At 55.7% G+C, this 23,836-nt stretch overlaps 1 protein-coding gene across 1 annotated transcript in view; it reads left to right on the forward strand.

The window, feature by feature from the left end:
* AGRN (agrin) overlaps positions 1 to 23,836 on the forward strand; it is a 222,379-nt gene that overhangs the window by 171,088 nt on the left and 27,455 nt on the right. Inside the window, exons 10-21 of the mRNA XM_065421348.1 lie at positions 4,298 to 4,492; positions 6,495 to 6,695; positions 9,266 to 9,411; positions 10,032 to 10,137; positions 11,020 to 11,133; positions 13,893 to 14,057; positions 16,391 to 16,534; positions 17,019 to 17,143; positions 17,623 to 17,728; positions 18,916 to 19,299; positions 20,009 to 20,143; positions 21,574 to 21,701. Of these exons, the coding sequence (XP_065277420.1) occupies positions 4,298 to 4,492; positions 6,495 to 6,695; positions 9,266 to 9,411; positions 10,032 to 10,137; positions 11,020 to 11,133; positions 13,893 to 14,057; positions 16,391 to 16,534; positions 17,019 to 17,143; positions 17,623 to 17,728; positions 18,916 to 19,299; positions 20,009 to 20,143; positions 21,574 to 21,701 (1,949 nt within the window). The remainder of the gene's footprint in view (positions 1 to 4,297; positions 4,493 to 6,494; positions 6,696 to 9,265; positions 9,412 to 10,031; positions 10,138 to 11,019; positions 11,134 to 13,892; positions 14,058 to 16,390; positions 16,535 to 17,018; positions 17,144 to 17,622; positions 17,729 to 18,915; positions 19,300 to 20,008; positions 20,144 to 21,573; positions 21,702 to 23,836) is intronic.

The following is a 23,836-nucleotide window of genomic DNA, read 5'->3' on the forward strand; positions in this document are numbered from 1 at the left end:
GAGGTAGCAGGGGGGGTGTCCAGATTTAATTACAAAATGCATCCCTCTGCCCCCGTTAGAGAGAAACCATCCATCTCGCTTGGTCTTCCACCCCCCAGCGAATGCGTACACCCCTTATCCCATTAAAGGGCATTTCTCTGCCTTGGGAGGAATAATTGATCACTGGCACTCCATCCACCTGCTGCATCTCGTAAAGGCCTTTCCAGCACCTTTTGGAATGCACCACAAGAAAAAACCAAATGCCCAGGGATGGCTGTCCTTCCCTGTCCCTTAATCCTAGCGCTCTATGTCCCTCAGCCGTGATCTGCTCTCGGTTCCAACCCCGCCACCCTACTGAAGTCAGGGAGGTTGCTTAGGCGGGATTTAGCCAACTGTGTTGATGACAAACTAGGGTCATCCTGCTTGCAGTCTGAATGCTTGTATGCTACGCTCCAGGGGTTATCATTAGCTAATGCCCAGCTATATACTCCATGACCTGGCGGGGGGCGAGCGGTTATGGAAGGTATGCAGAGTGCCACAGCCAAAGTTCAGGCTGGCTGTTTAGTTTCTGAGCGTAGGATCACTGCTCTCTGCACAGATGGCAGCTCTGCGTTATGCAGGAGGGACGCTTACTATGATGAAAGGAAATTTAATGCTTAGAAAAGAGGGATGTGTGTGCACAGTTCACCCATGGAACTCACTGCTACAGGATAGCAATGAGTTCTGGAGGCTTCAGAAGCAGATTAGACATTGATATGTGCATTAAGAATATCTGCAGTTACCTGAGAGATGATTGTCATGTAAAAGGGATATAAACACCCCTGCTTTAGGGCATAAAGGGCCCCTGACTTCCTGGGACTCAGAAGAAATTTCCCGCACGCCCATGGGCCTATCTTCCCATAGATCCTGCCTTCGAGCGCCTCTCTACCCACTTCTGAAACCCACCAGTGGGCAGGAAATGGCAGGCTATAGATAGAAACATCCCAGCCGACAGCTCATGCTAACCAGTCACGGGTTTGGGCTTTTTTCGCATCTTCCCCCCACGCATCCAAAGCAACAGCTGCTGCGCGAAAGTAAAATGAGAAAAATCTTCCTCGAGCCAAATTCCTGGTGAATCGAATGGAGGGGGGGAGGGGATGCTCCTCTGAAAGAGGAAGTTAGCCGGTGAGTCACTGAATGCACAAGGGCCATGACAGCAGAGGTGCTGGCTGGCTCTGGGCTCACCTGCAGTGAAGGACTGCGTGTGCTGGGGAGGTACATGCGTCATGCAGACAGCGTATACGGGGAGAGGGAGATGACGTGTCACTATGAATTACAAACACATCCAGTCCTGGGGACATCCTGATAAACCAGAAGAAGGGGGCTCGGCAGGTCATGATGCTGCCAGAGCCTTGAGAGGGGTTCATTGCACATGGACGTGAGTTTAGAGCCTTCTGTGACACATGGGACACCATCCCTCAAAGCAACTCCCTGTTCCCATGGAATTCCCAGGCCTGGCCGTGAGACTTTGCTCTTCTCCTCCGCCCTTAGAGCTGCTGCTAGAGCAGTGGGGCAGTTGCCCGGGCTTTGTGCAGCCCTCTCCTTGGTGTTGCTACGGACGGGGCTAAGCTGGGACCTGGGGATCCACAGCCATGTTTTAGGGGTGTTCCATCCCAGGGAGTCAGTGGCTCCTGTTGTTGAGGTTGGCTGGTCTCTGCCTGAAGCCGGAGCTTGACTCACCAAGAGTCTTTTCATCCTGTGAATCCAGCCTGCGTTTCAGCCTCCTGCAGCTGCCCCTGGTGCAGCCCCCATCGTCTCCTGCTGCCGTATCTCCATGACGACCCTGCAAATGCAGGGCAGAGTCTGGGCCCTCTGAGCCTGTCCTACAGGAACTCGATGGAACCCAAAATAATCCTTGGGGCCCGCAACACACCACGCTGCGGCCTGAGGCCGGGGATCTGCATTGGGACAATGCCTACCAAGTGACACCCATGACTCGCTGGCTTCAGGCACAAAGCAAGAGCTGGTGGCCCGGCTGCCCAGACTGGCTGCGGGCCGTTCTTTGCCTCGCTGTGGGCTGCGGTAGCTGTTGTGGGGTGATCTCTCTTTTTCACAGCATTCCAGGGGGTTCTGATCTGTACATTCCCAGAAAATGGGGTTCAACCCCCTGCAGCTCCCCCCAGCCCTATGGGGTAGAGTGCTCGCCTAGTCTGTGTCAGTCAGGCTCTAGAGAGAAGACCAGCCCTGCTTTTCTCAATGGGGGGTGTGTGGGGTGAGGGTGGGGCTGACAAGTGGGTTTGGCTAAATGACACGCCCCTTGTTAGCTTCTGCAAACGGCAGGGTGCAGGATTGGAGTGGGCTGGGAAAGTGGGACTGCCCCGCCGAGCAGCACCGGCCCCACCTTCTGCTGGGAGTAACTGGCTCCAGAAGCACCCGGGATCTAGAACCTAAGATAAAACCTCCCCTCCCCCTCATTTCCACAGCCCTGTCGCCTAACCCCTGCCCAGCCGCCCCGCTCCCCTGCAGATCTCCCAGATTTGCTGCCCAAATCCTCAAGGAGATTTGCAAGCTGCTTGGGTTGTAGCCCTTGTCTCTCTGTGGCTGCTGATACCAGGACTCATTTATCAGCCTTTGTAACTGCACTGGCCCTGCACTCGCTCCAGCCCTGTTTAGAGCTGTAATGGCATATAACTCCGGTAACATTTCAGCCTAATTACCCCGGCCCTGATGGGTTTTACGGCTAAGCCTCTCTGCCTCCGAGTGCGTCTCCTTCCTTCTCTGCCCACCCTGCTCCTTCCTGCCCCCACCATACTCACTGGGGCTCCCTGTGAGTGTCTGGGGGGCAGGGTAGGGGGGTTGCATGGCATTTGACTGCTGTCTTGACACTGGGTTCAGAGACAGCTGCCTCCCCCCTTCAGTCCCCCCATGCCCCCTGGAGTCTAGAGCGGAGGCAGAGCTTGGGGTCGGAGGCAGGCGTTGATGGATGCTGCTGAAGAGGTTACTCATGCAGCTATCTCTGGTGCTCCCATGACTCTCGGGACGTTCAGCCCCCTCCCCTCCAGTGCCCCTCTCGTGTTCAGCCTTGGCCCGCAGAGCTGTTCAGTTATGTACGCGCTGGCCTCATAGGAGAGACTCTCTATCATGCTCCTGTCTCTGGAGTGTCTCAGCGGCGATGGGTCCTTCCCTGCCCTCCACTCCCACAGAAGCAGGTGAGTGCTACAGACACCGCGCTCAGCTGTACAGTGAGTGCACAGGGTCTAGACACACCTGGTCTGTTAACTTTGGCTGTGGCAGTTAAAGGGCTAATGATGTCCCCGCAGAACATTGAGAAATACGTAGAACAATGGGCCAGATCCTCCACTGGCGTAAATCTCCATGGAGCAACACTGATTTACACCAGCTGGGGAATCCGCCCATTTATCTTTTCATTATTTTTCTTTGCCTGTTCCCTCGCGGGCATTGACGATCCCTATTACGAGTGTCTAATCCTGTTGCCATGTCCACCTCCCACCCTGGGGTTAATTTCACTCTTCTGCCTGAATTCCCCTTGGACTTGCTGCCCAAATCTGACCTAGAGTGTTGCTGTGCACTGTTAAAATGCTGCTGTGTTCCACCCCAGAGGTGGCTGCATTTCTCTGTGGGTCTTGCTAGCTTGTAAAGTGCTTTGAGTTGAAAATCGCTATAGGGATATACAATACTTCTTATGAAGTCCTATACCTGGGATAGTCGGGGAGCTGCACTCATTTATCCCAGCTGAGGATTGGGGCCTTTTTTTCCCTCTCCCTCTCCAGCACAAAGTCTCCGCCCTCCATTTGTGACACTGTGATCGTTTCCGTGGGTGGAAAAACTTGTGCGACGAGACCTGAAGCCGGGTGGCTTTTTGCCTGGGTCTGGTTTCAGTTCCAAGCTCTGGGCCTGATCCAATGCCCATTGGAGTCAGTGGGACTTTTCCCGTTCGCCTCGGTGGGTTTGGGATCAGGCTGTCAGAGCAGTTCTAGATGCCATGGTGGTAACAATGAGCAGGCTCTGTGCTGTAGCCATGCTAGAGCAATGGAGGGCAATTGTCAGGCAGTGCTCTGCACAGACAAAGCCGGGATGGCCTTAAGCGATGATCCCCTCTCCAGGCTAATCTTCCTGTACTAGCTGTCCTCTCCCCATTTCACATGGCAGCGAAGGAGTACAGCGCTGTTAACCCCTCCTTGCCTGGAGCGCTGACACGGCACGCATTTGGGATAATGAGCCCGTGGATTATTCTGCAGGGCCTTGTTCTCGGTGCCAGTGCTTAGTGACTTGACTTTCTCTCTGGGTTTCTTGTCCCTTTCTATTTTGATTCCTGCAGACCGGTGTAGCAAGTGTCAGTTCGGTGCCATCTGTGAGGCGGAGACGGGCAGGTGCGTGTGCCCAACAGAATGCGTCTCCTCCTCCCAGCCGGTCTGCGGCACGGACGGGAACACCTACGGCAGCGAGTGCGAGCTCCACGTCCGGGCGTGCACGCAGCAGACCAACATCCAGGTGGCCGCGCAAGGAGACTGCAGTGAGTTTGCAGGGGCACCTGTCCTTGCCCCCTGCCTCCACATTCCTTTCTTAACCCTTCGTGTCACTTTAGTTCCACCCTCCCCTGGGGAAAAGAATAAAATCCAAAGAGGTTTTGATCCAAGGAAGAAAATAACTTAGTTGTCACCAGTGACCAATAACTTTGGGTGCCTCCATTTTTGGGTGGGGGGGCCAACTTGAGACATCTTCAAGAGGCCCAATTTTCAGAGGGCAGATGCTAGGCACTTTCTAAAAACCAGGCCTCTTTAAGGTATGTCAACTTGAGCACCCAGAAATGGAGGCATCCAAGATCACTAGCCACCGTTGGCAATCATGTCTGCAGGCCCTGGTGGAGCAGACAGATATCAGGCAATAGGCTGGCAGAAGGAATGGTTTTCATCACAAGAATTTCCTTGATTTGTTACACCCAGGCCGTCTCTGTGCTGGAGCTCGAACCAAGCTAGCCACAGCCATCTTTGCCTGCTCAGGTCCTCGGCTGGCATAGTGCACCCAAAGGCATTGGAGCGACGTCTGTCTAGCCCAGTTGGTTCTAGCAGAGTTTCCCTGCCCAGTTTGGACAGAGATTTCTTTATTTCGTTCATGAGAGCCATCCTCAAACAGGCTTCAAAGCCTTCGGTTGAAACTTTCAAAGCTGATTAGGGATTTAGACACATTACCATGAATGAGTTACATGTCTCAATCCCTTGGTCAGCTTGGAAATCTCAGCCATAGGGGTTTGGTTTTTTTTCTATTTTCGAACAGGAGCTGAATCTTCTTCAATGGGCATCATCCTGCAGGGCAGATGGACTTGGTAGACGCCAAGGCTGTAAGCAGCCTATAGCGTCTTGTAGTAGCCCAGTTCTAACAGGGTCCTTGCCAGCTCTGCCACTGACTCGTTCCCTATGAGATCTAGGGCAAGACCCTAATGCTTAGCCTTTTGAAGCCACCTCGGCTGTCGTGGTCCCTGAGGAGGGCTCCTAGGGCTATGATAATACAAATTAGAATAACAAATGGATTCACACTTCCCATCCATCTGAATGGGAACGGGGCATCCAAATCCCTTAGCCGGCTTTGAAAATCTCAGCCACAATCCCGGTGTGCCTCAGTTTCCCCCGCCACGATACAAGGGTAATACCTCCCCTTATGGGTGTCACAAAGCTTAATCAACCTTATTGAAATACTAACTGCAACCTTGGCAGGGAAGGTGCCAGGCTGAACAGGGAAGCCATGCTAGCACCTGGCAGTCTACACCTGCCTTTAAACACAGCTGTACCATGTTCCTGTTTGGTCAGCGTGCCCCTTTTTTGGTTTCTTTTTTCTTCCCCCCCTCACAGGTTAGTTTCTACCTGATCTTCTGCTCCCCCTACCCCGCCTCTCTCCCCACTCCCACCCCCAGCCCCATGCACTTTGGCCCAGCCCAGAACGGTCTGTGCTAATTTCCAAATGAACTAAAAGTGCCGATGAAATGCTACATTAGAACAAATGATACACTGGACCAAATAATCTCTCTCTCTATAGCTGGGACTGACATGTCCCAGCTGAGCGGGGACAGGGAGCTAACGGATACGTTTCAGAGTGGAAACCTGAGTGAGATGGAAGGGCTGCATGGGATGCCCCGTCAGCATCGGGCACTGCAAGGCTGGGCTCCGGCTGCTGCCGATATGGAACCGTGGGTGCCTAGAGAGAGTCATTCAGTGCTTATAACCAGAATGCACCGTTGGCCTGGTGTCTGCAGGAGCTGGCTACCTGCGACACCCGCTGACTTTCGGGAGTTGTGGGTGCTTGGGACTCTGCCGTGGGAACCCACCCTCAGTTTCTTCTGTCCTGAGCCCATTCAGGGATGGGTTAAGCCGGTGATGAAGCAATCAGCAGCCAGGCCCTCTCTGAGGGCATAGCCCTCTGACACTGCCCAGGCTGACGATTGCAACGGGAGGCTTTCTGCTGGATCTCATGCTGCTTCTCTCTCCCTCCCCGTTCTCCTCTCACTTGCCCCCTCCCCCCAGAGTCGTGCGGCAGCGCTGTCTGTGCCTTCGGGAGCAAGTGCGTGGGCGGGCAGTGTGTGTGCCCGCGCTGCGAGAGGCAGCCCTTCTCCCAGGTGTGTGGCAGCGACGGCGTCACCTACGACAGCCCGTGCGAGCTGCAGGTGGCTTCCTGCCAGCAGAAGAAGGCCATCGAGGTTTCCAGGACGGGACCTTGTGAGGAGGGTAGGAAGCTCCGTTCCTTCTGGTTCTGGGGGGCAGAAGGGTGTGAGGAATGGGGTGGATGGGCAGGGAGGGCTTGGACTTCCTCACACATGGAGTTTATATTGCGTGGTCCAAAGGCAAATGTCCAGAGCTCATGGTTTGTGACTGGAATGTGGATGCCTTCTCGCTCTCTCTCATCCCCCCACCGCCCTGCTGGGGCTAGGTACAACAGCAAGCTACACTGCCTGCTGCTTGGAGTCGCCTGTGGCGTGCCCAGGTGTAACCCCCCTGGGGTCGCCGACAGAGCAGCCTCTTTGGCAGGGTTTCTTCCTCCCCCCATCCTGGCGCTCTGGCCTGTTGTACGGCAGGTGTATTTTAAAGGCTTCACCGAGTCTCCTAGCAATCCCCCCATGCATGGAAGTTGGCTGCTCCTCGCTCTGTCTCATGGCAGGCGAATGGCTCTGTGATGGGAGTCGGGAGGCTCCTCTCCTGCCCTCGTGGGAGGGGAGAGCAGCTTGTCCAAGCTCATTTCGGCGGCTGGCGCTGTGTCGTCAACAGCACCTGGCACCCAGCCCCTTCGTCTTTGTAGCTAGCGGTAATGAAAGTTGACACCACCTAATGGGCCTGGGCTAGGAGATTTATCACTGCTTTAATTTCACACTTCAAAGGGCCCAGGCTTGAGAGAGGCGTGAGGAGACGGAGCGGTTCCTGAGGCACGGGCCCAGCTGCCTCGCCACTGCCCCCAGGACTCTGTTGGGGTTGCCATTAACTCAGCACTGGGCACCTGGGGAAATATCTCTTTGCTGAGGCCCTGCTCGGCCAGGTTTCGGGGGGATCCCGGCTGCAGGCCTCCTCTGAGCAGCATTGGGGCAGGGTGTGGGGCAGATGGCTGCGTGCAGCCTTTAGAGTCAGTGAGTGAAAGCTGCCGGATCAACAGTCCTGGACAGCAAAGGCCTCTGTTTAGCCCCAGAGAGAGCCTCCTGCACGTCTTGGCCTGCCTGCCCCGGCCTGGGGGGTCCCCTTTAAGTGGGAGGGGGAGCTCAGTGTCTTCGGCCCATGCGACCCCGAGTGCTTCTCTCAAGTCTGGGGACAATTGATGCCAATGGGTTTGAAACCAGCAGCCCTCTCAACACAGGCCACAGAGGGTGACAGACCCGGACTGGATTTTAAGGGCCTGAGCCAAACCCCTCTGCGGTCAAGGGAGGTGGGGGGGTGTCTTCTCACTGACTATAGTAGGCGTGGGGACAGGCCCACAGTGGGAGTGCACACTCCAGTGTCTGTCCCTGAGCTGGACTGGGCGAGCTTCGCCTGGAGGCAGGGAGCTGCCAGCAGTGCCTAGGCAGCTCAGAGCAGCGTGTCCCTGGGCTGCTCTCTCCTGACTCCTCTGTAAAGGTGAGGTGTGGGGCTAGCGCCGCTGAAAGTGAGGGGCGGATAATGCTGGCTACAGCAAAGCTGAATGTGCCTAGGCTGTGCCAGCTTCCCTGCAGTCCACACGCCGCTCTGCCTGTGCGCCTCCGTCCTGCCCTGCCTGTCCAGTCCTGGAGCTCCCCCACAGCTCTGCCCTACTGATCCCCAGCAACCTCTGGGACACCAGTCCTGCCCCCCCTGCAGCTCTGCACCTCAGTCTTCACCGGCAGTGCTCTGCTCTGGGCCCAGCCACCCTTCAGGGGTCAGGTTGAGGCCTCCCAACTCATTTCACTGGTGGCCTGAAATCGATGAATCCAGGCCTCCAGAGTGGGAAGACTTTAGAGCAGTGCTGGCTGAAGGCCAATAGGGGAACAGCGTCCACCTTGTCCCTTCAGTGTCTCTGTGAGCTGAGACCGTCTAGCTCATTGCTCTTGTAGTTTAGCCAGATAAGGCTGGAGTGCTGTGGCAGGGCTAGGGAGAGTGGAAGACATAACATGGCGTTTGATCACAGTCCTCGCCAGGGAATTTCAGGTTGTGTCCTTCCGAGAGATGAGCTTAAATAATTCTCTGTGTAACGTCAGCTCCCACCCTTTGATCACTCCATAAAAAGGGGGCAGGTTGTTTTTTTTAAAGCCTTTGAAATCAACATCTCTCTCTCGCTGCCAGAGCGCGGAGCGTCTCGTGGTTGGTTGAGGAGCTGAGTTGACATACAGCGCATTAAGTGTCTCTCTGCCAAGCCAGTAATCTCTGCCAGGCTGGACTTTCAACTGAAAACCAAAACCAAAAGCACCCAGGTCTCTGGGTTTATCTGAGCAGAAGGAATCCGTTTCCCTGCTGCAGCGTGGGTGGAGAGGCTGGAGGGAAGAGGGAGTTAAACCGTTGTGAAGCCAGCCGGCTGCTATTCGTACTGTGCGTGGGGCTCATCTGTGTCTGATCCCCAGGTAGCCATCCGAGTTAGACGGGAGCTCTGAGCTTTTGCTTGCCAAGCCAGTACAGGCAGAGCCCTGAGCCCATCTTCAAGGAACCTCGCAAAGAGAAGTCCCCTTGTTACTGGCCACGTGGCTGTATTCCGTCCTCATAGGGGGCTGGATGCTCTGTCCTGGGGGAGGAGGGTCCTGCTGTCTCGGAGGCCAGGTGTGGACTAGGAGCAATCACCCTCCAGGGTCCCCTCCTTTCCTCTGCAGAGTGTGGCTCGGGGGGCTCAGGCTCTGGGGATGATAACGAGTGCGAACAGGACCGCTGCCGGCAGTACGGGGGCTCGTGGGACGAGGACGTGGAGGACGACCGCTGTGTGTGTGACTTCACCTGCCTGGCCGTGCCACGTAACCCGGTAATTCCCCCTGCCTGCCCGCCCCTGGCTTTAGAAGAGAGCTCGGCCTAGTGAGGGGCTCTCTGCAGCCTCTCAGGCTGGAGGTGTCGCAAGCCCAGCCTGGCTCGGGGTATTGCAGCACTTCGAACCCAGGCCACAGTTGGGTGGGGCTGTGGAAATCCTAGTGGGCGGGTAGGGGGGAGAAGTTCCCCCAAGCTGTCCCGGACTCACAGGGCCCATTTGAGTTTGGGAGGAGGTTCTTGTTGTATCCCTCCTGGCCTGTCCCTCATGCCCCTCGTCTCAAGGGGGCCTCTCCAGCACAGCCAGCCCCCTTGCTCCCCAGCCAGGGCTCTGGTCAGAGGCATGAATAGATGCCTTTCCCCCGCCCAGGGGTTGCCAGGGCTGAGGGACCTGTGCTGCAATCCCGGGTGCTGCTGGCTGGCACACGGCCCATCTCCCTTAGTAGCCGTTCTTCCCCCGGGCAGGATTGGTTAGTGCCGGATTTAGAATTCCAGCTTCCCTGCCCAGCACTGGCCTGGGGATGGGGGCACCCCATGAGGGGTAGGCAGCTCTCTGCATGCTGGAGGCTGCCGACAGTGATCTCTCTTCCCTCTCCTCCCTCCCCCCCATCCTCTGAGCAGGTGTGCGGCTCTGACGGTGCGACCTATGCCAACGAGTGTGAGCTCAAGAAGACACGCTGCGAGAAACGCCAGGACCTCTACGTCACCAGCCAAGGAGCCTGCCGCGGTGAGTCCCCACTGAGGTTCGGACCCGGGCTAGCATGGGTATTGGCCTTTAGCCAGCTCCTGCCTCACAGCATCCCATGCTCCTCTGACGTTTGTCTGGGGTGGCAACAGGGTCCCTTCTCTTCTGCCCTTTGGGCCACCACAAACAGGCTGGAGACTTTCGAGTTGCTAAACACTGTGTGTTATTTATTGGGGTCCCCTCCGCCAGGTCGCCAGTACAGCTTCATGCAGCCCCATGCAATCACTAGTAAACTGCCCCCTTAGCCTGCTCTCCAGGGAGGGAGAAGGCAAGATCTCACCCTCCTGGGATTCTGCATCCCCTGGCCCCTGCCAACCTCCCCCCTTGCACTTCCTTCCTGTCTTTTAACTGTTCCCACCATCCCTCCCAATTAAAGCAACTCCGGGGGGAATGGCTAGTACTGCAGTGACCAGAGAACTGGGTCAGCTCTGGGTTCCTAGCACTCTGTCACGCCGACCAATGCTGGGATTCAGACCCTGGGCTAGCAGGGGCTGTGTCAGCCTTCAGCTGCTCCCTTCCCCGCAGCATAGGGAACTCCTCTGCCTTGCGTCTGGGACCACTGCTGGGATCAGCCTGCGTTGCTGGCGGGGCCAGCATTAGTTTGTTGGTACCAATGCAGCGGCTGAGCCATTTTGTGCCTCTGTTTGCATGTCTGCATGCTGCTACTTGCACTGGGGAGGGCCTGGAGTCAGTGTCGCTGCCCTAATGCAGGGCAGAGACCAAGGGGGGTTGTGCAGGGAGGACATGGCCAGACACATCTGTCCAGATCCCCTGCATTTGTTATATTGCCCTGATGTAGCCCGGTTACAGCTGCGGTTCCCTGTCTGCCCAAGGTGTGACCTGTGTCCCTCCCTCTCTCCGTAGTTATTGGAACGCCTCCCCCGCCGCTCCTGGTTCTGCACTGCAGCCAGACCATCTATGGATGTTGTCCAGACAATACAACCGTGGCCCTCGGCGTGGGCTCGGCTGGCTGCCCAAGTGAGTGAAGCTTGCGGGGAATCTCTTGTAACAGATGAGGGGTCCTGGATTGTGAATCCCTTGTCGGGGACAGTGTGGAGATCCAGACCCCAGATAATGGGGGGAAAACTCCTCTGCAGAAGATTACTCTTCTGCCTGACCCTGTTGAACAGTGGGTCTTAGCCTTTTCCATGCCCTTCTCCCATGTTGTAACAGAAAGAAGTTTTGGGGTCTCCCTCCCATCTAGCCATGGGAGAGGGAGGGTGGGGAGAACCTCCCCAAAAAGTCTGTTGGCAACCCCCAGGCTGAAAACCTCTCCCGTAGCTTATCTGCTCCATTCCAGTTCCTCCACTAGACATGCCAGAGCCTCCAGATGTCTCCGGAGCCCGGAGCACACCCACCCACGAACAGAGAGAGACCCGCACACCTCTGCACACGCCCCTTTTGCCTTCTAAATTCCCAGCGCCTCTCGTTTTCTATAAAGCGCCAATTCGCTTCCGGTTCAGAAGCTGCCCTAAATCTATGCAGGGAGCAATGCAAGAGGGTTGCTCTGAACTAGATGCCCCAAACCTCCCTCCCTCTCTGGACAAGGACCAAACCCGGCGTGAGCTCTCGTGGCCTGCACAGATGGTAGCTGGCTCCCGGTGGAGCCAAGCTCAGGAAAGCCTTGGCAAGTGGTGGCCTTGTTTGTTTTCTCCGGGTTGCTCGCCATGTGGCAGCTCAAAGACAGTTAGCAGCGCCGTTCTGCTATTGGATGGTAACAGACGTTCCTTAGAGCCTGAGCCAGGCTGGTGCTGAGCCCGCACATTACTGGGAGCTGAGGGTGCTCAGTGCTCCCCTGGAAGTGCTCCCAGCGGTGAGCCCTTCCCGAGGGCGGCTTGCACCATCTCAGGGAGTTCGGGGCTAGTTCTGGGGGCAAATATTGGCTCCAGCCCTGGCCCCAGGGTATGAGACAGATCCACATCCTCCCACCCGGTAGGTCCTTCGCAGCCCACCCCAGTGCTGACTGAGAGGTGACTCTGCTTCTCAGGAGGCTGCCTTGATGAACGCGTCATTAATATTTATTAAATAATTACCGGAGTCAGGGCTTTCAAAGAAGGCGTGTTCGGAAAGGCATTAGCCATATATTAACAGCTGAGGCTGTGACCGACTGTTAGGAAAGCACATTAAACTGCGGAAATATAGTTAAAGCCGTGTATGGGCCTGGCTAATGCACGCTTGATGGGGATTTAGTGTCGTTTAATGTGCCATGTAATTTAATAAGCAGCGGTGTTCTGACAGACTCTCGTGGCACGGGGTCACCGCGGGTGGGCTTCAGCCCAAAGGGGCCAGCGCATGGGCTGACAAGCTGACTTCCGCCTCTGCTCAGCCAATGGTCCCAGCCTTCGTCGCCCGCTCGTGAAGTTCTCAAAGGAACCCCGTCATGCTTCCCCCCCCATGCTGCCCCTTGCTCAGAGTTCCCCGTAACCACCCACAAAGCCACCTCGTTGTCCTCCCTCAAACGTTTCTTTGCCTCCAGGCATAGGCGCCGACTCCATGGGTGCTCCGAGGCTGGAGCACCCATGGGAAAAAAAACAGTGGTGCTTAGCACCCGCTGGCACCCCCACAGGTCAGCTCCTCCCACTCCCTCCCAGCGTCTCTGCGGATTAGCTGTTCTGCAGGGTGCAGGAGGCACTGGCGGGGAGAGGAAGGAGCGGGGACAGGAAGAGGTGGGGGGAGGGGGTGGGAAGAGCCGGGGCAGGGGTGGGGGCTTGGAGGAAGGGGTGGAGTGGGGGCGGGCCCTGGGAGGAATGGGGTTGAGCATCCCCCGGCAACTCGGTAAATCAATGCCTGTGCCTCCAGGCCTGCAAAACATGACAGCCGTTTAGAGAGCAGGTGTGGCAAGACCACCCCCTCCTGACCCAGGGTCCCATTGATTCCTTGTGCTACGCCATCGGTCTGTCTGTATGCACCAGTCGTCTTTTGTGTCCTTGGGGCCGGGACTGTCTTTTTGTTCTGTGTTTTTGTTCTGTGTTTGTTCTGTGACTGGGGCTCCTAAGTGTTACTGCAGCACAAATTCCAATGGTCATCCTCTGGGTCAATGACACCCCCCCCCCCCCCCAACCGTGGCTGGGGCCTCACGCCCCCGTCTGGGCTCCCGCATGGTATCACTCCCCGGAGGAAGCCACACGGATTGATTGGCTCTGGGTCCAACTGCTCTTCCCCTTCTGTTCCACCCTTGCCCTTGAGTTGGCGACGGGAGCATAAATCTAAATGTAATCACCTGATGCGAGTGACTTTCTTTATTCCCCACAGCTGGGTCTGGAGATAACGATTTCCCCTCATGGCTCTCGCGCCATCCTGGGAAGTGGAGGAGGTGGAACATGACAACTGCTGGTCTCCCCTCCCTTTCCTGCCCCCTCTCATCCCAGATATTATGGGATTATCCATCCCTCTCACCCCTGCTTCCCAGGAATACAGCGGCGTCTCTCTCTTTCTCTGGATCTCCTCCCTCAGTTTAGAAAGAGAGAGGAACGATAGATGCAAGCAAAGTGAGCAGGAGTAGCTTGAAGGTTTTAAGACGGCTCCATGGTCAATGGGGGGATTTGAAGGGGAAGAGGTTTGGTAGGGGCAGAGGGAGGGTACATTGATCAGCATCCTAGTACCCTCCCCAGGAATGCGGTACCGCCTCAGCTGAGCGGATCAGGTCGGCACATACAGCCACGTTAAGGCCCCTCCTGTTTCAGGCCCTCACTGATTGCTGCTAATGGGACTAAGTTTGCTCTCTTTGACTCTCTCAGGCACCTGTCAGTGTTACCCCTACGGCTCGTATGGGGGGGCCTGCGACCCCACCACCGGCCAGTGCTCCTGCAAGCCGGGGGTGGGGGGCCTGAAGTGCGACCGCTGTGAACCCGGCTTCTGGAACTTCCGCGGGATAGTCACGGACAGCAAGAGCGGCTGCACCCGTGAGTACCGGGGGGTGCCAGGGAAGAGGGTGCCTGGGTAAAGGCTCTCTGAGAGATCTCTGAGAGATCTTGACCTGATTCACACCAGATCTTAACTAGCTCCCGCTCATGGGAGGAGAGCCAAGCACAGGCCTCCTTAAACAAACCCATACAGGGCCCAGGCTCTTGGTATTTCTGCAGTTCTCTCAGAGGCTAGCACTTTGGGAACGTGTCTCCAAACTGGTGCCAAGCATTCCCCAGTGCTGCTGCATCAGACCCAGGTGTGAAATCGCACTCAGGGGAAAGGGTTGTTTCCACCGGCTGGCGTGACATGGAATCGGGCCAGCACAGGATTCGGCAGGCTGGCTGCCCAGTCCATTGCAAGGGAACGTCAGACGCTCCCCCGAATCCCTGTCAGAGTCTGCACGGCCGATTCCCAAATCTGCGCCGACATCACCGACAGTGCCCCTGTACAAACAAGGAAGTAAACAAAAAAAGCCATGTTAATTTCAAGCTCCATTGGAGACACGAGCCAGAAAATCGATACGTGCCAAATGGGAAGAGGACAGACTGGTCAGGGAAAGAAGAGTTATTTGGAGGGGATTTGCAAACAATAGAGATGTGATTCTGTCTTTCGCGCTCTCTGAAATGATAGAGCTCTCTCTCTCTCCAGAGTGATAGACATGTGTCAAGGGATTGAATACAAGTCTCAGGCTCTGGGATTGCAAGCTCACGTTTTACGATGACATGCAGTTAAACAGGATGCGGGAAGCTTTGTTGATTCAAGCACAGGCCTGGGAGGTCAGGACTCCTGGGTTCCACTCCTGACTCTGGGAGTTAGTGTTTGTCTAAACATAGACACAGTAGCTGGGAGGTGATGCCAGAAAAGTTCAGACTGAAAATAGGATGTCAGTTTAATGGAGAAGGTAATTGGAACAGCTACCCAAGGGCTGTGGTTAATTCTCCACCACTCGGTGTCTTTAAATCGAGATAGGATGTTTCTTCTAAAAGATCCCCTTTAGCTCAACCACAAGATATGGGCTCAATGCAGGAATTAATGGACATAATCTCTGCGCTGTGCTATGGAGGAGGTCAGACTAGATGCTCATGATGGCCCCGTCTCGCCTTAAAATCTATGGCCAGACTCTCACTTACCATAAGGGCCCTGTACACAGTGCTGGCTGTGGAGACTTGTAGTGAAGGGAAACATAACTACCAAAGTGACCTTAGTGTTAATGAGAATGAGGGTCCATGAATCTAATGGTAGGATCAGGAACTTGGGCTCCAGCACGCCTGGGTTCTAGTCCTGCCTTGGGAAGTATAGTGTAGGGATTAGAGACTAGTACGGGAATCAGGACTTCTGGGTTCTTTTTCCTGATTCTGCCCCTAGCAAAAGGGAGACTGAATTAGTCCGAACAAAACATCCTTGGCAGAACTCAAGGACTGTGAGGAGATCATGCCTGGTAAACGGGAGAAGTGTGAGACCGGAAATCAATGGACCCAAATTGGTGTGCCGATTTCGTCCATTAAGCCAAAGTGGTGGACGAAATAATGAGAGGATGGGGTGTTCCACCCATCACTCCCCTTTGGGGATCCCCAAAAGGGACTTTGGAGGGAAACTTTTTCCTTCCCCACTGTTTTTCTTCTCTTTCCTTTCCCTCTCCTTTTTCCTTCTGGCTAATCAGAGTCTGGCTTAGCCAGGCAAAACTGCCAATTTTGCAATGCTGATTTAAAACTATGACCAGGGAGGCAGCTAAAGGCAATGCCCTCAACAGCCCGATGCTGGTATGAGTTTGCCAGGTCTCGGAGTACTAATCAAACAGCGTGTGCTGTGCCTGGGTTTTTCCAGCGGTCAGGTTGCAGGGGAGCCAATGCCAGAGACAGAAGCTGCATTGCCCGTCTTTGCTGTTCTCTTGTCTCCCCTGTTGAGTGGGTTTGTCTTGTTTTGTCTTCAAGAAACAGGATCAGACTTTAACAGCAGCAGCTGTTCCAGCCCATTTCAACTAACCTCTTCCCTTTTCCTCACACAGGACAGTTATTCCCATCTTTAATAACATCGAAAAGCCTTGTCAAATGGCGGGGGGAGGGGAGGTGTTCCCTCTAAAAACTCTCTCCTGCTAAAAGGGAAGGGAATAAGGGACAACGTTAAGATACAAGCCTTATTTAACACTGTACATGTCCAAGGCTTTCATTGTTGACTCTGGGCCCGTTGATTCCATTGAAATCAATGCAGCTGGGGGGTAGGAAGGTTGAATTCATTGGCGTGCGCAGGTGCTCAGCTCTCCTGGTGGAAGGCTTGCGTTGTAAAACGTGGCAATGTTTGTTCCTTGCCTCCCTACTGCCTCCTTGCCAAGCTTGTCACTGCGACCCGGTGGGCTCGGTGCGTGACGACTGTGAGCAGATGACCGGACTGTGCTCGTGCAAGACGGGCATCACCGGCATGAAATGCAACCAGTGCCCCAACGGCAGCAAGCTGGGGATGACGGGCTGCGAGAAAGGTGAGGCGAGGAAGCCACTCAGCCAGTGGCTCTTTTTCCTTGCAGAAGCAACCTGGGGTCACTTGTGATGCGCTGGCTTAGCGGGTGCGCGGCTACCGCTGCCTTCTGCTGACATGTTCACACGTGCGGCATCTGTCGCCCCTTAGTGGCTGCCCCGGAGAAGGGACCCAAGCCCGAGTGCTCATGCTACCATAGAGGTTCTCTTTTCTCCCAACTGCCAGGCGATTATTTCTTTGGAGCAGCAGGGCCTGAGTCTGTTCCTTGAGGTCTGTACACCCACAGACTCGCGACAACAGATTGTCTCAGACCACTGGCCTTTAACCAGGCTAAAAGTCTGTCTTGTCATCCTCGGTGGGACCAGTTGAATCTTCTCGGGAAAGCCCCTGACTGAGCTGGGCTTGTTTTGCATCCGCAACCGGAGCAGAGGGACACCGCATATGTGTATCACTCGTGTGTGCGTCTTTTTCCTTCCGCTCACCCCCAGATCCCTCCGCGCCAAAGTCCTGCCGCGAGCTGAGCTGCGAGTTCGGGGCGTCGTGCGTGGAGGTCAGTGGCTTTGCCCACTGCGAGTGCCCGTCCCCGCTGTGCATGGAGGCCAACATGACCAAGGTAAAAGGAGGAGGCAGCCGGGTGGGGCTGGGGGCCAGACCACTCGTGCATTTAGCTGGCTCGGCCTTGCTGGTTTGGAGCTGGGCCGCGTGTGGGACTGAAGCCCGGCGTTTCTGCTGGCTGCAGGCAGGGCCGCTCTGCTCAGCGTGCAGAGAGAGATGATGTTGCCAGCTGTTGAAGGAGCCTGTCGGAAAGGCCGGGATTTCTCTGATAGCCTCACACGGTGCCTCTGGGCTCCTCCTTTCAGGATTCGTCTTCCAGGGTCTCCTCCCAGCAGAGAGACACAAACAGGAGTCTCCCTGGCCTTTAACCCCTCGCTGACCATTTAAAGAGGGAGGTTTATTTTGCGCGTGGGGCCTGTGTCGTGGGTGGGGAGGGAGGAGAAACCCGTGTTTCAGGTGGGCTCTGCCTTACAGAGGGAATGATGAGAGGAGGTGACAATCTCTCCAGCTTCCCCCACTCTCCCTTGCCCTTCCCAGGTCTGTGGCTCTGACGGAGTGACCTACGGTGACCAGTGCCAGCTGAAGACCATTGCGTGCCGGCAGGGACAGGTCATCAAGGTGAAGCATGTTGGGCAATGCCATGGTGAGTCTCTCCCCTATCGTCCAGACAGGCACATATGGGCTGTGCTTAGCTGGCTCCTCTCAGCATGAGTCAGCACCTAGACAGTAATAAGGTGATAAGTACCGTTCAGCATGGATTTGCCAAGAACAAATCATGTCAAACCAGCCTAGTATCCTTCTTTGACAGGGTAACAAGCCTTGTGGAGAAGGGGGAAGTGGTAGTTGTGACGGATCTCGACATAAGTAAGGCTTTTGATACTCACATGACCTTCTCATAAGCAAACTAGGGAAATATGGCCTAGACGAACCTACTATAAGGTGGATGCACAACTGGTGGGAAAAGCGTACTCAGAGAGTAGTTATCAGTGGTACACAGTCAAGCTGGAAGGGCATATCGAGTGGGGTCCCGTAGGGATTTGTCATGGGTCCAGTTCTATTCAATATCTTCATAAATGATTTGGGTAATGGTATAGAGAGTACATTTATAAAGCATGAGGACGATACCAAGCTGGGAGGGGTTGCAAGTGCTTTGGAGGACAGGATTAGAATTCAAAATGATCTTGACAAACTGGAGAAATGGTCTGAAATAAATAGGATGAAACTCAATAAGGACAAATGCAAAGTCCAGAGGAGAGCAAGAAAAATGATTAAAAGTCTAGAGAACATGACCTATGAGGAAAGATTGAAAATCTGGGATTGTTTGTCTGGAGAAGAGAAGACTGAGGGGGGACCTGATGATAGTCTTCAAGTACGTAAAAGGTTGTTACAAAGAGGAGGGCGATAAATTGTTCTCCTTATCCGCTGAGGACAGGACAAGAAGCAATGGGCTTAAACTGCAGCAAGGGAGATTTAGGTTAGAGATTAGGAGAAACTTCCCAACTGTCAGGGTAGTTAAGCACTGGAACAAATTGCCCAGGGAGGTTGTGGAATCTCCGTCACGGGAGGTTTGTAAGAGCAGGTTAGACAAACAGCTGTCAGGGATGGGCTAGATAATACTTAGTCCTGCCTCAGTGCAGGGACTGGACTAAATGACCTATTGAGGTCCCTTCCAGTCCTACGTTTCTGTGATTTTATTACGCCGCTGGGCGCAATCTCTGGCTGCCTCCGTCTGTCCCTCCCCCATAGACCCAGTCCTGCCTCCTAGAGGATGAGATCCATGGCTCCTGTCCAATCCATCCCTCTAACCGCCTCCTCTTGCTGCTCTTTCAGAATCCATCACCCACGTGAGTCACACCGTACAGCCCATGCCACTGCCCACGCTGCCCCTGGACAAGCTCCTCCACCCCCCGCCTCTAAGGCTTACCACCCCGGCCCCCAACCCCACGGAGACAGCCACCAGTTCCCTGCTGTTCAAAGCCAGGCCCATTCCTAGAAGCCAGCCTGCCACGGTACGGGTGACCACTGCCCGGCCGGCGACCACCACCTGGACCACCCAGGGGATCCGCAGGACTACCATCCGCCCCCTCTCCACCACTCCTGTGGTCCTGGCCACCCCCCCACCTGCGTACTCGGAGTCTGGCAGTGCAGAAGGCAGCGGGGACCCAGAACTGGGCATCAGTGGGGACCAGGAAGCCAGTGGGGCTGGCTCTGCCGGTAAGTGCCCTCTGCTCCGGTTCAGTAGTCGCGTGGTGTCCAAGCCCCTGCTCCCACCACTTCTGCTTCCTCCTTAGCAGCTGTTCTAGCTCGTGGGCCCTGAGTGGAGCTGGCGCTGCCAAAACTACCCCAGTGCCAGGGGCTGAGCTAGCGCCAGCTCTCAGCTCCCAGCCCAGACCTCCTTGAAGGCTGGTCACAGCATCTGCTTCGGGGAGGATTGGAGCTGTGAGACAGGAGGTGGGTGCTGGCGAAAAATGCTGCCTAGGCAGCCTCGGGGTGGGGAGGGAGGGTCTCTTTCAGCATAGGTAGGAGGCCTCTTTGCTGACCTGCAGCAGGGACCACCTTGTCGGGGGAGACGTTAGTCCAGTCTCCATGGCCTGTTCAGCCCTGGGCTTCTCAGCACAGCAAGGGGGCTTTAGTAGTGAGGAGGGCTGCCTGCTAGCACCTGGAGAGTCACCTGCCCGTCCATCTCCCACAGGCCACCAGGCTGAGCGTGGCTATTGCTGACTGGGTCTAATGGGGCCTCTTGCTGGGGCTGTGTTGGGGGTGGGTCCTGCCTCTCACTGGGGCTGAGAGAGGGACGGGGAGTCCCGCCTCTCGCCGGGGCTGTGACAGGGCCGGGGGGGGTCCCACGTCGTGATGGGGCTGGAGGGGGTCCCGCCTCTCACCAGGGCTGTAACATGCCCATGTGGCCCCTAATGCCATGCAGGGGAAGAGGAGCCAGAGGAGAGCCAAGTGACATCCACCCCCGCCATCGAAAGAGCCACGTGTTATAACTCCCCTCTGGGATGCTGCTCGGATGGCAAGACGGCAGCTGTTGACGCAGAAGGAAGCAACTGCCCGGGTGAGTGTCTGCCCCACGACTGGGGGGGGGCGCGACAGAAAATCTCTTGAGCTACACGGAGCGACGGCTGGTGCGGGGAGCTGCTGCCCGCTTGTTTGGCGGGGTGTCTCTCTCCCAGATCTTCACTGGTAGCCTGTTAGCTGGAGTTGTAGGGGCTCATTTTGACCTACGTAGGCCCACATGGCCTGGGACGATCATACGTGAAATAGCCTGGTGTACTGACCTCCCAGGCCTGTGTCTTTGCCCAGGTTTTGAGGCGTGATGGGGTGATTAGGGCTGGTCCTGGTGGTAGCAAGGAGAGGAGGGGGGCGCTGCCTGGGTTTCGATTTCGTCTCTGGCTAACGACCTTTTGGTTTGCGGCTAGCAGCCACAGCCGCTGGCTCAGTGTCTCTGACATGGCCGTGTTTGGGGTTACGGCCAAGGCGCCTGGGAGCTTCTCTTTCCGTCGTGTTCTGCCCCCTGGCAGCAGGCACCGCTCTCGCCAATCGGTGCGGCTCCCGTCTCACTGAGTGAGACACTCTGGGAGTTTCCTTCTGAACTCGTCCTGCGCCCGAAGGGCATGAGAGCTGGGGCGCGCATCTCCGGAGCCCCAAGCACACGGTCCTGATACCGGCCCTTGTCGTCCTGCTCCCAAGCTTAGCAAACCAGGTCCCCTCCCCATGCACGATCCAGGTGGGGTTTCTCCCAAGGTTCTCCTTGTCGTCGCCCCCACACTCCCTGCGGTGGGGTTTCCAGTGGGATGCCCCCTTCTCTTTGCGTACAGTACCCCCATCCCCATAAGGGGGTGCAAACCCTCCATGTACTAACACCAGTGCCAGGAGGGTTGCTTCCTGCAGCTCCCTGTGCACCCCCATGAGACTCTTGGGGGGGGGTCCCCCTTTGCAAGGCTCCGTGCTGTTTCTGTCCCCTTCCTCTGATTTCTGGGTGGCTCGGTGGGAACCCTGCAGGAAGTGCCAGACCACAGAGCCCCAGAACCTACAAACAAGCTCCCCGGTTCCCTCCCCCAGCCAGGGAATTCTCCTCGCCAGGAGTCTGGGTTCCCTATGGACTCCCTCAGCTGCCTCTGTGTCTTGCATGCACATGTCTGATCCTGCCTTATTGATTGTGTCCTGCTCTGGCTAACGTCTTTCTCTTGTTACCCAGCCGGTCCAGGGGGGCTGCTATCCGGGCCAGAGTTCAGAGGAAACCGTATGGTAAAAGCTGCCATCTCTAGCCTGGTTTTTGCCATCTGACCCACCTGCTCCAGCAACCTCAGATACTAATCCTCCATAGCCATCAAAACTAACCCAAGCCCTGGCACTCCCCACACACTGCCATCCACCCCCGCCAGGGACTGAACGCTCTGCTCAGCTGTTTGCTGCCAGCCCCCTCCTAGCTAGCCCGCTAAACGAGTCTGTCTTGTTTCTTTTTGTTGCCCCTCCTTCCCATAGCCACCAAGGTCTTCCAGGGAGTCCTCATCTTGGAGGAGGTGGAGGGCCAGGAGCTGTTCTACACGCCCGAGATGGCTGACCCCAAATCGGAGCTCTTTGGGGAAACGGCCAGGAGCATCGAGAGCGCGGTGAGTTGACAGCCCTGGGAGCCGTGGCCCTGCATTTGGCGAAAGGGAGGAACTCTCCTCCTTGGCTCAGAGTGTGACGGTCAGGTATCCTTCCTTAAGCTGCTCTATGAGGGTAAATGTAACCTAGCCCTGTGCAGCACGTGGGGAATAGAACTCGTGACTTTTGGCTCCAAGAACACACGCCTCTAACATGGGAGCTAACTGAGAAGCTCTCTTAACGGCTGCAAGTAACAGGGCTCATCTGTCTCTATGGACTGTCCATGAGTGGGCCAGGGGTCTCTCACACGCTGAGTAAATATGACAGATGCACCCCTTCGGCACCGCCATGTGTCTACAAGTTACGCTGGGATGTACTTTCCTAGGGCAGAGCTTTCTAGTGGATGGGAGAACTGGTCTGAGACCTGGCTAGTATTCCTGGCTGTGCCAGTGAAGCCCCATGTGCCCCTGGGTAAGACACACTCCCCTACACGCATACCCCTCTGTGCCTCAGTCTTCCTGTCTGTAAAATGGGAACAATAAGACCTTGCCGCCTATGTCAAGTTCTTTGAGATCCTCGGATAAAGTTTCCTCTGTGTTGTTATAATTAGAGATGGGCTTAAACCCCAAAGTTGGAAGCAAACTTTGAAAAACCTCAAGCTCAAGAGCTTCCATGGATCAGGAGTGTGGGGCTGCTTGGCTAAGAGGCATTGCTTTGAGCCTCTCTGTTGCTATAGGTGTATGTGTGTTAATGAAAGATCCCCTAGAAAAGGGGCTGTCCCAGCCCCGTGTCTCTGCTCCATGCTTCGCTCCTCCAGACTCTCCCAGACACCTCGGGAAGTCGCGCTCATCAATACAGGTCCCTGCTTTTCCAAGACTTGTAAAGCTCAAACGCTGCCCGCGCATCGCTCTCTCTGCTTTGCCGGCTCTCAGGCGGGCTCGTGCCCCCTTAGATGTGCTAGGCAGCGGGTGAGACAGGAGCAGTATTGTGCTGCTGACTGCAGTGTGGCACAGCAAATGCACAGCATCCATATGAATGGAACCAGCATAGTTCGCATTCGCAGACTGTTCCGGATGGTACTTAGGAATTTGGCAAGTGCTTGGTACAGTTACATAACTAGACGTGCACTTGGCATATGGGCCACGTGGTTCATGCAGCTACGTGTAACAGTCACAATTTTTTGCATTGTGATAGAGGCTTCCATTGGAGGGTCTCAAAGCACCTTAATCCTCGCCACCCCTCACCTCTCAGGGGATAGATTTCATTATCCCCATTTTACAGATGGGAAACCGAGGCACATAATGGGTAGGTGCCATTTGTCGCGTAGTAAGTTTGTGGCTGAGCCGAAACTAAAACCCGGTCCTGTGCTTCAGCCATCCTTCATTCCCTTAGCAACAGGCATGTTTGCGTAGCTATTGGTATGCCCCTTTAACACATGGAGATATTAGGACCAAAGCGGGGTGGGGGTGGGGGAGGGGGAACTTCCCTAGTGTAGAGAACCCCATGGAGCCTCTCCTTTGGGACACCCTTGTGTCCTTGCCCTCTCGCTGAGGGGAAAGAGTGCGGGGGCTTGGATCCAGTCAGGGTGAGGGACAGATGGAAGGGTGTGTTAAGGCATTGGGCTGGGATTCAGGGGATCCGTGTGCAATTCCCAGCACTGCCACAAACTCCCTGGGTGACCCTGGGCAAGTTGCTCCAGCTCTCAAGGACAGACTTTCAGAGGTAAAGTGCCTAAAGATGTAGCTAGAGGTTCAGCGGGGTATGGGAGTCCTATGGGAGTTGGGCACCGAACTGGCTTAGATGCTTTTAAAAATGCCGGTAGGTGCCAATCTGCATCTTTCGGCACCTAAATACCTTAGTCAATCTGGCTCTCCTGTCTCCGTTCCCCACCTGTGAAGTGAGCGTACAGACATTCCCTTTTCCCCACCCTTGTCTGTCTTGTCTCTTTACCGTCCATTGTGAGCTCGTCGGGCAGGGACTCTCTCACCCCAAGTGTCTGTGCAGTGCCCGGCATGGGAGGGGAGGGGACAGGGGTCTGTGTCGTGCCCAGCAAAACGGGGGCCCGATCTTGGTCAGGGGTCTGCACTTTGCCCAGCACAATGTTAGTGGCCTGGTCTCAGTCAGGGGGCTCTGCTCAGTGTCTGGCCTAATGTGGGGA

This window comes from Emys orbicularis, chromosome 22 (genome assembly GCF_028017835.1).
Source record: "Emys orbicularis isolate rEmyOrb1 chromosome 22, rEmyOrb1.hap1, whole genome shotgun sequence".
Taxonomy (NCBI): domain Eukaryota; kingdom Metazoa; phylum Chordata; order Testudines; family Emydidae; genus Emys; species Emys orbicularis.